Raw genomic sequence first — 12125 nt, 5'->3', positions numbered from 1 at the left:
GGATGGGGAGTGGAAAACAACATTCATAACACTTAACAAAATTACTGCCAGTATTGCCTCCATCATAAATTCTGACAGCACTACATGAAAATATAAACAACTTACACCAACAGAATGTAATATCATTTGAAATATTAACCGTGATACATTTTTTATGGCTTCTGCTTTCATAAATGTTTATTTAGTTGTTATTGAGCGCCGTAAATGTATGCATCGTTGATCGAATCAACAACCACCCTGAAAATGTTTTAACATCGCAGCTTTGACTACATTGAACAATGCTGAACATAATACTCTCTAGAGGTTTGGGTTATTAGAAAATAAAGGCTTTGTTTTTGGAATATAGAAAAGCATTTCCTTTCTCACATTATTGGTTTCTTTGTTTTGAGAGTTGCCTACTTTTTTGGTTTCAGTTCCATACGCCTGGTCATGGCACTGACGTGAATTTGGGGAAATTGTGGTGATTACTGGCCCTCACAATGCTATTATTTGTTAATACGTCTACTGTGGATGATGTATCCGTCTGGCCAGGTATTGCTATGTGCAGTATGACAAAAGAATAAATAGAAAATGGATCTTTATTTTTTATTTTTGACTTAATCAGTATGTATTTTATTGAGACTGACTGTACATGGCTCTTAATTGAATGTTCCCTTAATTATGTGACAAAATAGAGAACGTGTACTTACTGTTTACAGTAACTGCAATGTGAATAGTAAATTACCCCCAAAAATAAGTACAGAAAATAAGAGTAATTGCAAAACAAAACCCTGATGTAGCACTAAAGGGGAGTGAATTAATATCGCCTGTTTGTGCAAGCTTGTTTTTCTTTGGTAAGGAGGAAAACTGCAGTAAGTGCAGTACATTTTAATGGTTACCCAAATAATTGATCTCTGTTTTGAAATGATCCATTAAGCTCCGTATATTCTGTATAAACCAAGGTCTGCCAGGAAGGACAATTCTACCCCCAGAATAATAAGCCCCCTCAATTGTGGAAATAATTTAATTTTGCAAGAATAATCAGTCATACTAATCTCCATGGTACGAACATAATTACATTTGCCGGTCTCAAATTTGGAGTTGCCTCTTCAAGAAATCGTGACCAATAAATATGTTTGTTTTACCTTGTCAGAAGTCCCTTGTGGGGATTGTTGATTAAAAGAAATCAGCAGAGACAATGTTTACATCCTTCTGTGCTCCTTAAACAAGGACGTAAACACTGTTGATGTGTTGGGACTCTGATCAATACAGGCCTGAACATTAAGACTCTGCAATAGAAACACAACATGCTTGATATTGAATCTGATATTGTAATATTTATTTATTTTTTTAAATTGAAGGCCAGGTGTGGTGTGTGAGCTACTCCCTGTGTGCTGAAGCAAATACAGGGCGAGCTATGAGCTCTGACTGCCACCTGCAGACAGGTGTGTGGAACTGCCGTCATAAATAAGTTTCACTCAAAACACAAAAACACGAGCAATGCCTCCCTGTCGTTTTATAAACATAACGTTGGTGCTAAGCTAATGACATTCAGCAATCATGTTTATTTGGGCTTTTGCGTGCGAGCATGCGCGCTGCGGCCAGTCTGCGTGCCCCTTTCACAGCCAATCGCGCGCTAGATAAACACAATCTTGCGTCATTGTTATTGTGGTAGTTGGGGCTCCAGCTGCTTACACAGATTTCGCCACCATTTCGCTTACATATAGGCCTCTAAGACTGCGGACCCCCACAAGATTATACCGCTACGATGTCTCTCCAGAAGGATAATTCATCGGACGAGAGTTTGCAAGGTAAAGTACACACGACAAAGCAGCCTGTAGCCTAGCTAACCAGTCAGTGTTGATGCTAGCACCAGCTGAGTTTAGTAAACAGGAGGTACATAACCTTAAATTAGCTAACATAGCCTGAGCTGAACAGCCTAGATATTAAGCTAACTTGAGTGTTAAAACGTTATTTTATCGATCTTTAAGTCGAGGGCAGATCAACAGAGGACAGCTTGTTGACCTAGTTAGGTAATGGGGCTTATTTGCAACATTGCGAAATCCAAATGCCTCCAAGCCAAGGACAGGCTGTGTCTGTTAATTGTTCTTCTGTGAGTTACCCAACCCTTCAGCACAGTGAGTCCCAGTGTAGTGAAGGGAAGTGATACTATACTATAAACAGTGTATAATAACTGTGTTGTTTTGATTTCAAGGTTCCTGGGTAGAGCTGCATTTCAGTGGCACTGGCTCCCAAAGTACGAGTCATCACGGGAGCCAGGAGCAAATCCCCACGGCCATCCAGCAGGGTGACCTGGAGAAAATGCTGCTAGACGCACAGCACGAGTCAGGCCGCAGCAGCTCCAAAGGAAGCTCTCAGTGCAACAGGTCTGTGTGTGATGAAACAGGGAAGCAACGTTTGTGTCCTCCTTATGTGTTGCAAGACGTGGTATTCCAAACATGTGTTTTAAGTGACCAGCGTTGTGTTGTTGTTGTCTTCACAACAGCCCACTTAGAGCACAGACCCCACTTCTTCTGTGGAGAGGCTCTGAGGGAAACAGCTCTCAGGTACATTTGTTGAAACCACTGACTTGTATTTAAATATTTGTACCAAAGTCTCAAATGGTGTAGTTTTATTGAATACATTTGGACTTTTCCCCAGATAACTTCTATACACTGCTCAAAATTAGTGATCAAAACTATCTTGATTAGTGTAGCTCAATAGAGGCTATTCTTGTTATGTCAGAATAAGTGTAAGTCACGATGATTGCAACTACTGAGTGTCAGAAATGTTTTACAGCATAGTCTTGTTTTAAAATATCAGTGATGTGATGGCTGAGTCGTTGCTGGATGTGTTTTCAACCACAATTATCAATTGTCTATTTTTAGTCAGATGAAGACTTCCAGGAAAGGAGACGAGAGGTGGAGAACCTCATGAAGAAAAATGCTGACTGGATCTGGGACTGGTCGAGTCGACCTGAGAACAGTCCACCAAAGTATGTAGCCACCGCCAACTTTGTAATGTAAATTAAGTGGCGTTATCTTAGTAAACATTACCATTCCCAGGTTACACAAGATTGTGCTGTTACACAATCACAGACTTAATAGTTATTGACCATGAACTAGAGCCTGACTGATAATGGGGAGAAATAAATTCCAACATTGTTCTTTTGGCCAATATACAAATATTGTTGCGATGAGCCTTCAAATATGGTTATTATATACTTGTGACAATGATATGTAACCTTACTGTGTAACAATAAACAGAACGGTACTGTCTAAAATGACATCACTGAACTGAAACGGTAAACTTTATTAGGAATTTAATACATTTCAACAAACACGCTGATATAGATATATCTGTCAGATGCCAATATCAGTCAACCTATGTGTCGGTTTGGCTCTACTATGAACAACTTCCACAGTAGCTGAGTGTAAATCTGTGTTAATCTCTTAAAAATATTAGCCTTAGTATATTTATTTAATGCCATGATTTGTAATTGTAATTCATAGAGTGAAAAAAGATAAAACTGATGATGTCTGTGTGAGCAGATGTGTCAGTATGACATTCGACTGGCTCTCATTGATTTTAATGAATTCAAAACATTGAAAAATTAATGTGCTTCTCTGTAGGGAGTTCCTGCTGAAGTACCCTAAGCGCTCGACCTCTCTCAGCATTAGGAACACCAGCGTCATGAAGAAGGGAGGCGTTCTGTCTGCTGACTTTCTGAAGCTGTTCCTTCCCTCATTAATCATATCTCACATACTTGCTGTCGGCCTAGGGTAAGCAACATCATTCAGTCTCTAACTCTGGTCCCATTACAGTATCTGAAAAGCTAAAACTCTTAACGGGAACCTGTAGAAGCAATCGCAGAGGGATCCTAAAGAAGCATTTACCACATACAATTTATGTATATTCACATAATAATAATAATAATAATAATAATGGAAACCTTATTAACAACATTATGTTTTTAGACAATCACACATGAAAATATAGACCTGTTTACCAATGGTTCATGAACATCACTGATGCAAACAGACCTTTTAATTGCTCCATCACAACATGAATAATTTAGTGGCTGTCTGGTGTTGGTGTACCTATTTAATCACCTGTCAATCAATTTGAGACTGATAGATTCCAGTCTTGTGTTTTGTATTTTGGTGCTGGGACAACAATTGTATTTACATTTGCCATTTGCAAATGCTTCACCTGTCTCCCATGAATCCAGGAACATACGCAGGATAGAAGAGAAAACAATCACCAAAACAAAGAAAATCACCACAGAGAACATTCACATGCTGATTGTTCAGAGTGATTGGATGAATGGTTGGATAGGTAGCCAATAGAAACCATAATGTTTCCTAACATCAGATTGAAGACCTTGTTTACCTGTTGGACCACAAACTAAAGAAAATGACAGCTTGAGTTGACCCAAAAGTAGCAGTTAGTCTGAGATGTCTCTGTTGGAAAGATATCAAATACACTAGCAAAGCAGCTAAGTATATAAAACGAGCACAGCAGGAATTTCTGAATAGGGGCGTAGGGCCTCTGTTGAGGCGTACATAGATTAACTTACTTTACGTTTGTGTTTCTCCCTCTTTAGGATATACATTGGGAAGCGTCTAACCTCCCACAACACCTACTAAGAAGGGCGGTGGCGTGTTGTGACACCACGTCACCTTGACCCGACTTGATATCTTGGCATGCCTTAAAATGGGACCACGTGACACGGTCCGATTTGACTGAGTGCCCCACCAGCGTGGAGAGTTGAGGATCTGTCATTGCTGTTTCATGGTGTACCATGCACTTGAACACAACACTGACCAATTCTCTCCTCCTTGCTGTAGTCCTGGCCTGGAGATGACTGTTTCGCTGCTTCCTGCTCCTTAAATCTGCACGTTAGGGAACTGATGTATGCTGTCAACATTGCCTTTTTCTTTTTGCAATGAGAAATCACTTTCGATTTAAAATGATTTACTGTCCTGTATCATTCTTCAGATCAGCGATGGATGAATTGTTTTGACTTGTATTTTTATTTTGTCCAAGGGATCATTAGCCTAGTATTTTAAGTGATTGCATTCATTATCGATTGCTCTATTTATGCAATTGTAAATTGTGATTATAAGAAAATCGAATATCTTGCTGATGTGGTCCACTTCATTCACTCTACTCAAAATAAAAGTTGGAAAAACGTACATGGCTCTGATGGATTTATGCGTAGAAACATGGAGTTGACTACAAAGAAAAAGGAAGACATGCAGATGAACACAATTAAAATTTTATTGAACTTTGGTCAAAATAATAAACAAGTGAATACATTGCCACCATGTTAGGAATCAATGGACAAAGACAATGCATTATTATGTGTTTGTTTTAATGTAATCAGTATATGTTTTGTGTGTCGTGTAGTCAACCTTCATTTCTGCATTCACAACTACGGAGATAAGATCCACATTTGCAATAACGCGGCTCAAATTTGGGTGACATCCCTAATAAATGAATAAGGGCACATGTATGAGGCCTGTCTGAATTTCCTACTTATTACATGATTCGGAGGCACTCTATCACATAAACTGTACGATGTGCAATTTTCCTCCTTTGTATTTTCATAGACAGCCACATATAGCAGCAGTATATGAGGACATAACTCTATAAAATAGGATTTACAAATAATGCACATGAGGTTTGTAAAACGTTTGGGGACATAACTTGTAGCTGTCACTGATAGAAGTAGGTATTAAGGCTGCAGATTCCCTTTGTCCTGGGCCCCATCTTGTGCCATGTAGTTTCCAGCCTGCATCCTAAAACATGGTCAAAAACTTAGAAATTAATCTCTTGACACAAACACATCATCGGTTGTCTCCAACAGTGGTTCTGAAACTGGTAGCCCCGAATAGTATTTCCATAACAAGTTTGCTTGAGATCTGCTCAAAGACAGTGGTGTGACTGGACATTTTTCCACCTCTCTACAACATAAAAACATGCAAAGCAATAAACATGTTTTAATACATACTTCTAAATTTAAAAACACATCTGTAGTTTTAGTTTCTTTTATTATGTGGATGACAAGGTGTACTTGAGTAGATACAGTCAGTGAAATTATGTCACCGTATTGACTGGGGTAAAGTAAGAGGAGGGGAGGGGGAGAAAAGAAACAGGTCCACTTTCCAAATTCATGGCCTCTTCCACCAGTAGTTTGGCCTGAATACATGGCCAATGGGGGAATGTTACAGTTAGGCTTATTGGCCATTAATCCGTGCTTCAGAGGGCCCAAAACCTTTGAGATGATGTTACAACTTTGACAAGACGTCATTTTAAGGGCTTCCAAGAGTTCTGTCGTTAAATCATGAAATGAAGGCTTAAAATGTCAACACAAACACCAACGTTCAAGAGTTTGACCTCTAGGGAGTGCCATTCCATCAATTAGACCCGAATTGGGCTTTCTGGGTCAGGGGGGCATGTTGATTGCCCTGGTGCCAAAGGCAAAAACAACCTAAGCTCAGACTCAAAATAAAACAGGCCTATAGATCAACCTCCTGTGGCAAAAAAAGTAGACACGTGCTTTCGAATTCTTCACCAGGAGGACAACGAGGCTGTTTCTTCTTATACAGATAGACAAGTAGTAGGCTTAACTACACAGGTACGGTAAAAGCCCTATCCTCTGGAGCCCCAAATCTTCTAGTTGATTTTGTCCTGGAAAATGTACAAGTTGTTGGTGGCTGCCACAGCTATCACGTTATCTTTGGGGTGCCAGGCAGTGTGGAGGATCTTCTTGTTGAAGTCCAGGCTGTCCACGCTGATCTCATCCTTCTTCCTCTTGCCGCCGGTGGACACTTTGCGTGGTTTGAGCGTAGCCCGTGGTTTGCTGCTCTCCCGGGACGCCTCCAGTGTGATGTCCCGCCTGGTGTTGCGGTCAAACATTCGGAAGAAGTTGTTGTAGGAGCCGGTCATGATGGCACTGATGGAGAGAGAAAATTCAAATTGTTGTCTACGTTCACTTCAGGAAAAACACGATGTCACCAGTGAAAGGCTATCACGTGCAAGAATAGAGAAACGTACCTGTCACTGCCATTCCAGCAGCACTCGAACTTGTCAAAGATGCAGTCGTTTTCATACAAGGAGCAGAGTTTACTGCGAAGGTATTCATGGACCTGAAACAAGACATGTCACTTAGACTAAATATTCACTGCCTTCATCTGTATGGACATCACTGAAGTGTAAAAAGCTCATCCGGCTAAAGTACTGTGTGGTGAGTGCAGATTGTGTAGCTAATCAGTCCGACTGCGAGGCTACTATTTTTGTGAGCCACAAGGAGACTGCATGCCTTTCGATGAAAGGATCATATTCTTTGTACTTCTGTGCGATCTTCACACCTTTATATAACCATTACTAGCTTTAAGAAAACAAATTGTTATATTTTTGGGGGAAAGTTCTGATGTATTGTGGAAATGAAACCGTTTGAAGCCTCGATCCCTTGATCACAGAAAGCCTTCCTGTCTATATGAAATGCACAATATCTGATGTAAGACTGCCACTAAAACGCTGCAGGGCTTATTGTTTTCTCTCATACGTCAGTTATTTTTGAAGCCATTAGATAAGTATGTTCATGCACCTGATACGTCTCCACTGGCCTGTTCTCCATGTTGAGGTCCCAAACTTTGACGGAGAGGTAGTCACGTGTCATCATATAGCGTCCGCTGTGACTGAACTTCACGTCCGAGATGGAGGAGATGATCTCAGAGAAGAAGGATCGGCTGCTTGGATCCTCAGGCTCCTCGAAGACTGAAACAAAAAAGAGAAATCGTCACTATCCACTATCTCTTTATTGGTTTAAGCGAGTGAAGCGACACATTCAGCCTGAACAATTCATCAAAATGTTTTCGTAATAAGACGCACTGTGATGCTACAGATGCCTACAAATCCTGTTCTCCAGATGTTCGGGAACATGCTTGTTTGGTACAAAACCCCCGCAATAATCCCATCATCACCAACACCTCCGTCAACAAGGTTATGTTTTCACCTGTATCTGTTGGTTGGTTGGTTGGTAGGCAGGATTAGACAAAAACCACTGAACCGATTTCCATTGATGGGGCTCGGCCCAAAATAGACCCCATTAACATTTGGTGTGGATCCAGTTAAAGGATTGAACCCAGCTTTTTTTCCCCCTCACTTTCTTTAACATTGCAAGGATTTTTGTCTTTTTGTCAGGTAATAATTCATGGATTTTCATCTTGATTTTGAACAATCTGCCGTATTTAGGTGGCTGGTATTATTTTTTTTTATTTGGGCAGAGGTATGCAATCTACCGAGTGCTAATCTAGTTTTATAAACATATATATTTTCTTCCTTTTTGTAACTAACACGACACTAACACTGACTCAATCGCAATATGATTTTCTTTTAGCATATAATTTATCTTCTGAAACATGTAATCATTTTGAGAATACACAATCTATAACACATCACATGAAACACCCTTAGTCTTATCTATTAATTGCTATATACAAAATGGGGACAAGTAGGAAATCTAAATATCACATAAATTGCTGCTAATTTAATAAATCCTCAAGCACGTTTACACTGATAGACTAATCAACTAAAGATTCAAGCACTACAATGGAGGTACTTACACTTCGAGTGCCTGTCGCAGAGCGCTGCTGCTCGCATGTCACACAGGCGGATGGTGCCTTTGCTACTGCTGTACACAAATACATTGCATTGGTGTGGATGGCACTCAGCAGCTGTGATTACTTCTGTCAGTTCCTCCATGTTGGCGGGCTTGATGTCTACAATATCTGGGAACACACTGTTAAAGGAACTAGCAGTCTTACGTTTCATGATTATACAATGCAGAATCTGCTCGTCTATGAAGCACGTATTCTCATATCGGCTCTCTGATGAGGAAAAAGGATACTAAAACTTCTGTCTGTGATTTCCAAGTGCCATAGATTTATTCTTAGGTCATCTGCGGAGAGGTACGTTTCATGATCACTATTTACAGAAATGGAATTAATGTGATAGGTGTGCGCATTTGCAAAGATCCTCCGTGGGCTTGCTTCTACCATGAGATCCATTGGCATCAGTACTGGTACCTGAAACACAACACATGCGCTTTTAGATGAGATTTTTTTAAAAGCCGCGTCCAAAAACATGAGAGAGGTCCGACGTGTGACTGAACAAACCCGTAAAGAGGTGATTCTAAAGGGGTCTCTGAGTCGTCCATCTTCGTCTTTCAGGTTGTAGCCTTCCGCTCGTTTATCTCTTTCACTTATTTTCCACAATTTGATAGTTTTATCTGGTGAAAACAGACAACAGAAAGTCGTTTAAGTTAGGTCACACGGTTTGAAATTCTTAAATCGCAAAAGTAATCAAAACAGAAAAGACAGTAAACCCTTTACCGTTTGTCGAAAGTAGAAAGTGAGCAGCATTTTGTTGGGGTAGCCATCTTATTTTATTAATTTTTTCTTCGATTTCTAAACTTTTCAAATAGTCAAATTCTGGCTCGTGACTCTGAAAAGTGCTATAGACGTTGTACTCCCCGCGCAGGTGTGGACGATTCTTAGACTGGAAGACAAATATTGCATAAACACAAGTTACAAGATACACACGTTCAGTCACCGCAACGTAAAACTGTGAATGAAGATGCTCGTCTGATGTGCGATGGGAATCTTACCTCCTGTTCATGTTGAAATATCACTACTCTGCCTCCTTTATCTCCAGTTGCAAGCAATTCTCCAGAATAGTTGAACTCAACTGTTGAGATTATGTCAGCTGAAAGTGGACATAAATCAGAGTGAATCAGACTCAGTAGCTCAGCTTTCCGGATGATAGTGCTGTTGACAGCTAGGACAGAAGACTGCAGTCTGGTGCTCGTGTCATTTTTCTGAAATAAAGCAGCAGGCACACTTGACAGCCAGACACGCACAACACGTACACCCATTCATGTATGAATGAATGAATGAAAACAAGCATGATGTCACTCGACAATTTATGGACGCAGCACATTGACGTCACGGACACGGTCGCTCCCCTTTAATAGCTTAGCCACCAGCTAGCATACAGCTAGCTAGCGACATACAGTCATTCACACAGGAAAGGGCGTTCGTGCAAGTGATCCGCAAACCAACTCGCATCAGTCACGACAGCTGTGTTATATTAAAGCCCGTTCGTCCATCTAGCTATCGTGCATCTCATGTGAAGCCCCCTGAGCATCATCATCATCAGACCATCCAGCTAGCTACACCACCGTTTTAGCTTAGCCGCCAAAGCTAACGTTAGCTACATACCTTCCGCAACATCTTCATCTATCGCTCCTTTCACTTGAGAGAAACACCACTGAAAATCATTTCCTCCTGCAACTCCTGTGGAAAAGAGCACAGCGTTAGTTAGTATCTGCTTCGCGTCTCGCCTGCAGATAAAATGACCCGACAGTGACACAGTTTTGACAACTAGCAACTTTAGCTCGCCAGCCGCTAACGTTGGCTACTAAGCTAACTTGCAGATTCAGGCCATCACACACACCAAGTGAGGTGGGTCCTTTTCCTGCCTTCAAAAGTAGCTTACCCGCCATTGCTTCATGTAGCAGCTCTTGCTGTACACGGCTTCCAATACCTAATCAACCAATGCGGCTTGCTCGGGGAAAGAGATAGCATCCACAATCAGTGTGAAGACTCGGGTCCAGATCTGTCAAGACCACGGAAATTATCCGTGATTTTTTTTTTTCTTCCAAAATGGCGCACAGTACATGGAGAAATGACGTCATGCACACATGCCACATCCTGGCTCCATCCATCCCTCCTGAGCATCATATCATCAGATGTGCTTTTAGTCTTTATTTTCCACGCCATCAGCTGTATTTCATTAGATTACACGTTATTAACACGTGCTTATTGAGCCTAAAGCCAGATCAGCTGTCCTCTGATGGGCTTGGACAAATAATGTAATGTGCACATCTGGATGTAGGTATTTCTGATTAAAGTTGGAGCACATGCAATCAAATAAACACAAACTAGCCAGCATAACAGCATAAATGTTATTTGTTTTCATAGGCCAGGTGTATTTTTTATAAGTGTGATTTGCTTATTATTAGTAAATGCTGAAGTTCTTGCAGAGATACAAGTAAAACACATCTTCTATGTGCTAATCACACACTATTCATGATGAAACTTTTTAATTGGCTTGGTTGTTGGTGGTTAGATGTGAACTGTGTCCTCACTCAGGATTGTGTGACACCCTGCATGTACCCCGGCTTGTTATTGTGTGGTCAGTGGGTGACATCTAGTGGGGAAATGATGAAACTCCAGTTGATTTTCGGTGGCTATTGTACCTCTCAGTCCCTTTTCCAAAGACACTAACAGAGGCATTGTGTATGTTTTTTAATCTAATATGGCTTGGTCTGCAATACCTGAACAATCGAGTCAAGTCAATCAAGTCAACCTAAAATAAACACAAGTTAAAATGCGTCACTTTTGTTTCAGAGTTATAAGTTTTGGCTGAAAAGTCCCTTGACTCTTAAAGGTTTGACTTCAGCGCGTTATTCCTGTAACCCTATAGGCTGTACATCTGCCATATAGATGTCATGTACATACAAGAAACTTTTACAGTGGTTAAGGGAAATCTATCTGTAGACGATAGGAGTAGATGGATTAAAAAAAAAAAGGAAAACAATGCTTATTTTGGTCGATTCCACCTGTTAACCCAGCACTTTCATGGTATACTGTCAGTCACTGTGCATCGCTTCTTCTTCAAACGGTGGATATCACATCAGGGAACAAACTTTTCAGATTCTGCTCACAATCCGTCAAAAAGTACGCCACGAACATCTCTTTCATTGTGAGCACGCGCTCAAAATCACAGTGCAAAAAAAACATATATGTACAAAAATAGATATTAGAGCCGCGTTAGTTGTTTTTTAGTCGTATGCTTATTTTTCTGTAAACAGCGCTCTCTGAAGGGTTGGGGTTGTCAAGAACTGGGAGGAGAAGGATAGCCCATAGGGGCTGAATGTGCAATAAAAAAAAAAGTCACATTCCAAAAACAAAAATGGCAAATGCTGATGAAGTGTGAGAATATGTAATATCTGGGCCACATTTCAGCGCATAAAATAGAATAAACAGAGATATGTTCTTTTCGGTGCACCAGTT

At 40.6% G+C, this 12125-nt stretch overlaps 2 protein-coding genes across 2 annotated transcripts; one reads left to right on the top strand and one right to left on the bottom strand.

Annotated features, from left to right (window-relative positions):
- The first annotated feature begins 1638 nt into the window (after nucleotides 1-1638).
- Nucleotides 1639-5177, top strand: bnip4 (BCL2 interacting protein 4). Its single transcript, XM_073481336.1, has 6 exons — nucleotides 1639-1790; nucleotides 2195-2366; nucleotides 2486-2546; nucleotides 2868-2974; nucleotides 3612-3761; nucleotides 4586-5177. The coding sequence occupies exons 1-6, from the start codon at nucleotides 1748-1750 to the stop codon at nucleotides 4626-4628; spliced, it is 576 nt and encodes a 191-aa protein (XP_073337437.1). The 5' UTR covers nucleotides 1639-1747; the 3' UTR covers nucleotides 4629-5177.
- An 841-nt stretch (nucleotides 5178-6018) lies between these two features.
- On the bottom strand, nucleotides 6019-10667 carry LOC141008958 (serine/threonine-protein phosphatase 2A 55 kDa regulatory subunit B delta isoform). Its single transcript, XM_073481335.1, has 10 exons — nucleotides 10546-10667; nucleotides 10269-10343; nucleotides 9656-9753; nucleotides 9381-9546; nucleotides 9165-9277; nucleotides 8897-9074; nucleotides 8613-8777; nucleotides 7595-7764; nucleotides 7042-7133; nucleotides 6019-6940 (listed from the first exon to the last, which is right to left on the bottom strand). Exons 1-10 carry the CDS (start codon nucleotides 10550-10552, stop codon nucleotides 6661-6663), a joined length of 1344 nt encoding a protein of 447 aa, XP_073337436.1. The 5' UTR covers nucleotides 10553-10667; the 3' UTR covers nucleotides 6019-6660.
- Nucleotides 10668-12125: the final 1458 nt, after the last annotated feature.

The sequence above is a fragment of the Pagrus major genome, chromosome 15, assembly GCF_040436345.1.
Source record: "Pagrus major chromosome 15, Pma_NU_1.0".
Taxonomy (NCBI): Eukaryota; Metazoa; Chordata; class Actinopteri; order Spariformes; family Sparidae; genus Pagrus; species Pagrus major.
Note: the sequence above shows the minus strand (reverse complement) of the source record. Positions and strands in the feature narration are given on the sequence as shown.

Bases quoted from the DNA above. Each gene is read 5' to 3' on its own strand.
- bnip4 (XM_073481336.1), top strand. From the start codon at position 1,748: ATGTCTCTCCAGAAGGATAATTCATCGGACGAGAGTTTGCAAG. The intron at 2,367-2,485 runs GTCTGTGTGTGA...TCTTCACAACAG, and splicing joins GGAAGCTCTCAGTGCAACAG to CCCACTTAGAGCACAGACCC. The intron at 2,547-2,867 runs GTACATTTGTTG...GTCTATTTTTAG, and splicing joins CTGAGGGAAACAGCTCTCAG to TCAGATGAAGACTTCCAGGA.
- LOC141008958 (XM_073481335.1), bottom strand. The intron at 9,075-9,164 runs GTTTGTTCAGTC...GTTGTGTTTCAG, and splicing joins TTAGAATCACCTCTTTACGG to GTACCAGTACTGATGCCAAT. The intron at 8,778-8,896 runs GTATCCTTTTTC...GTGTGTTCCCAG, and splicing joins AATCACAGACAGAAGTTTTA to ATATTGTAGACATCAAGCCC.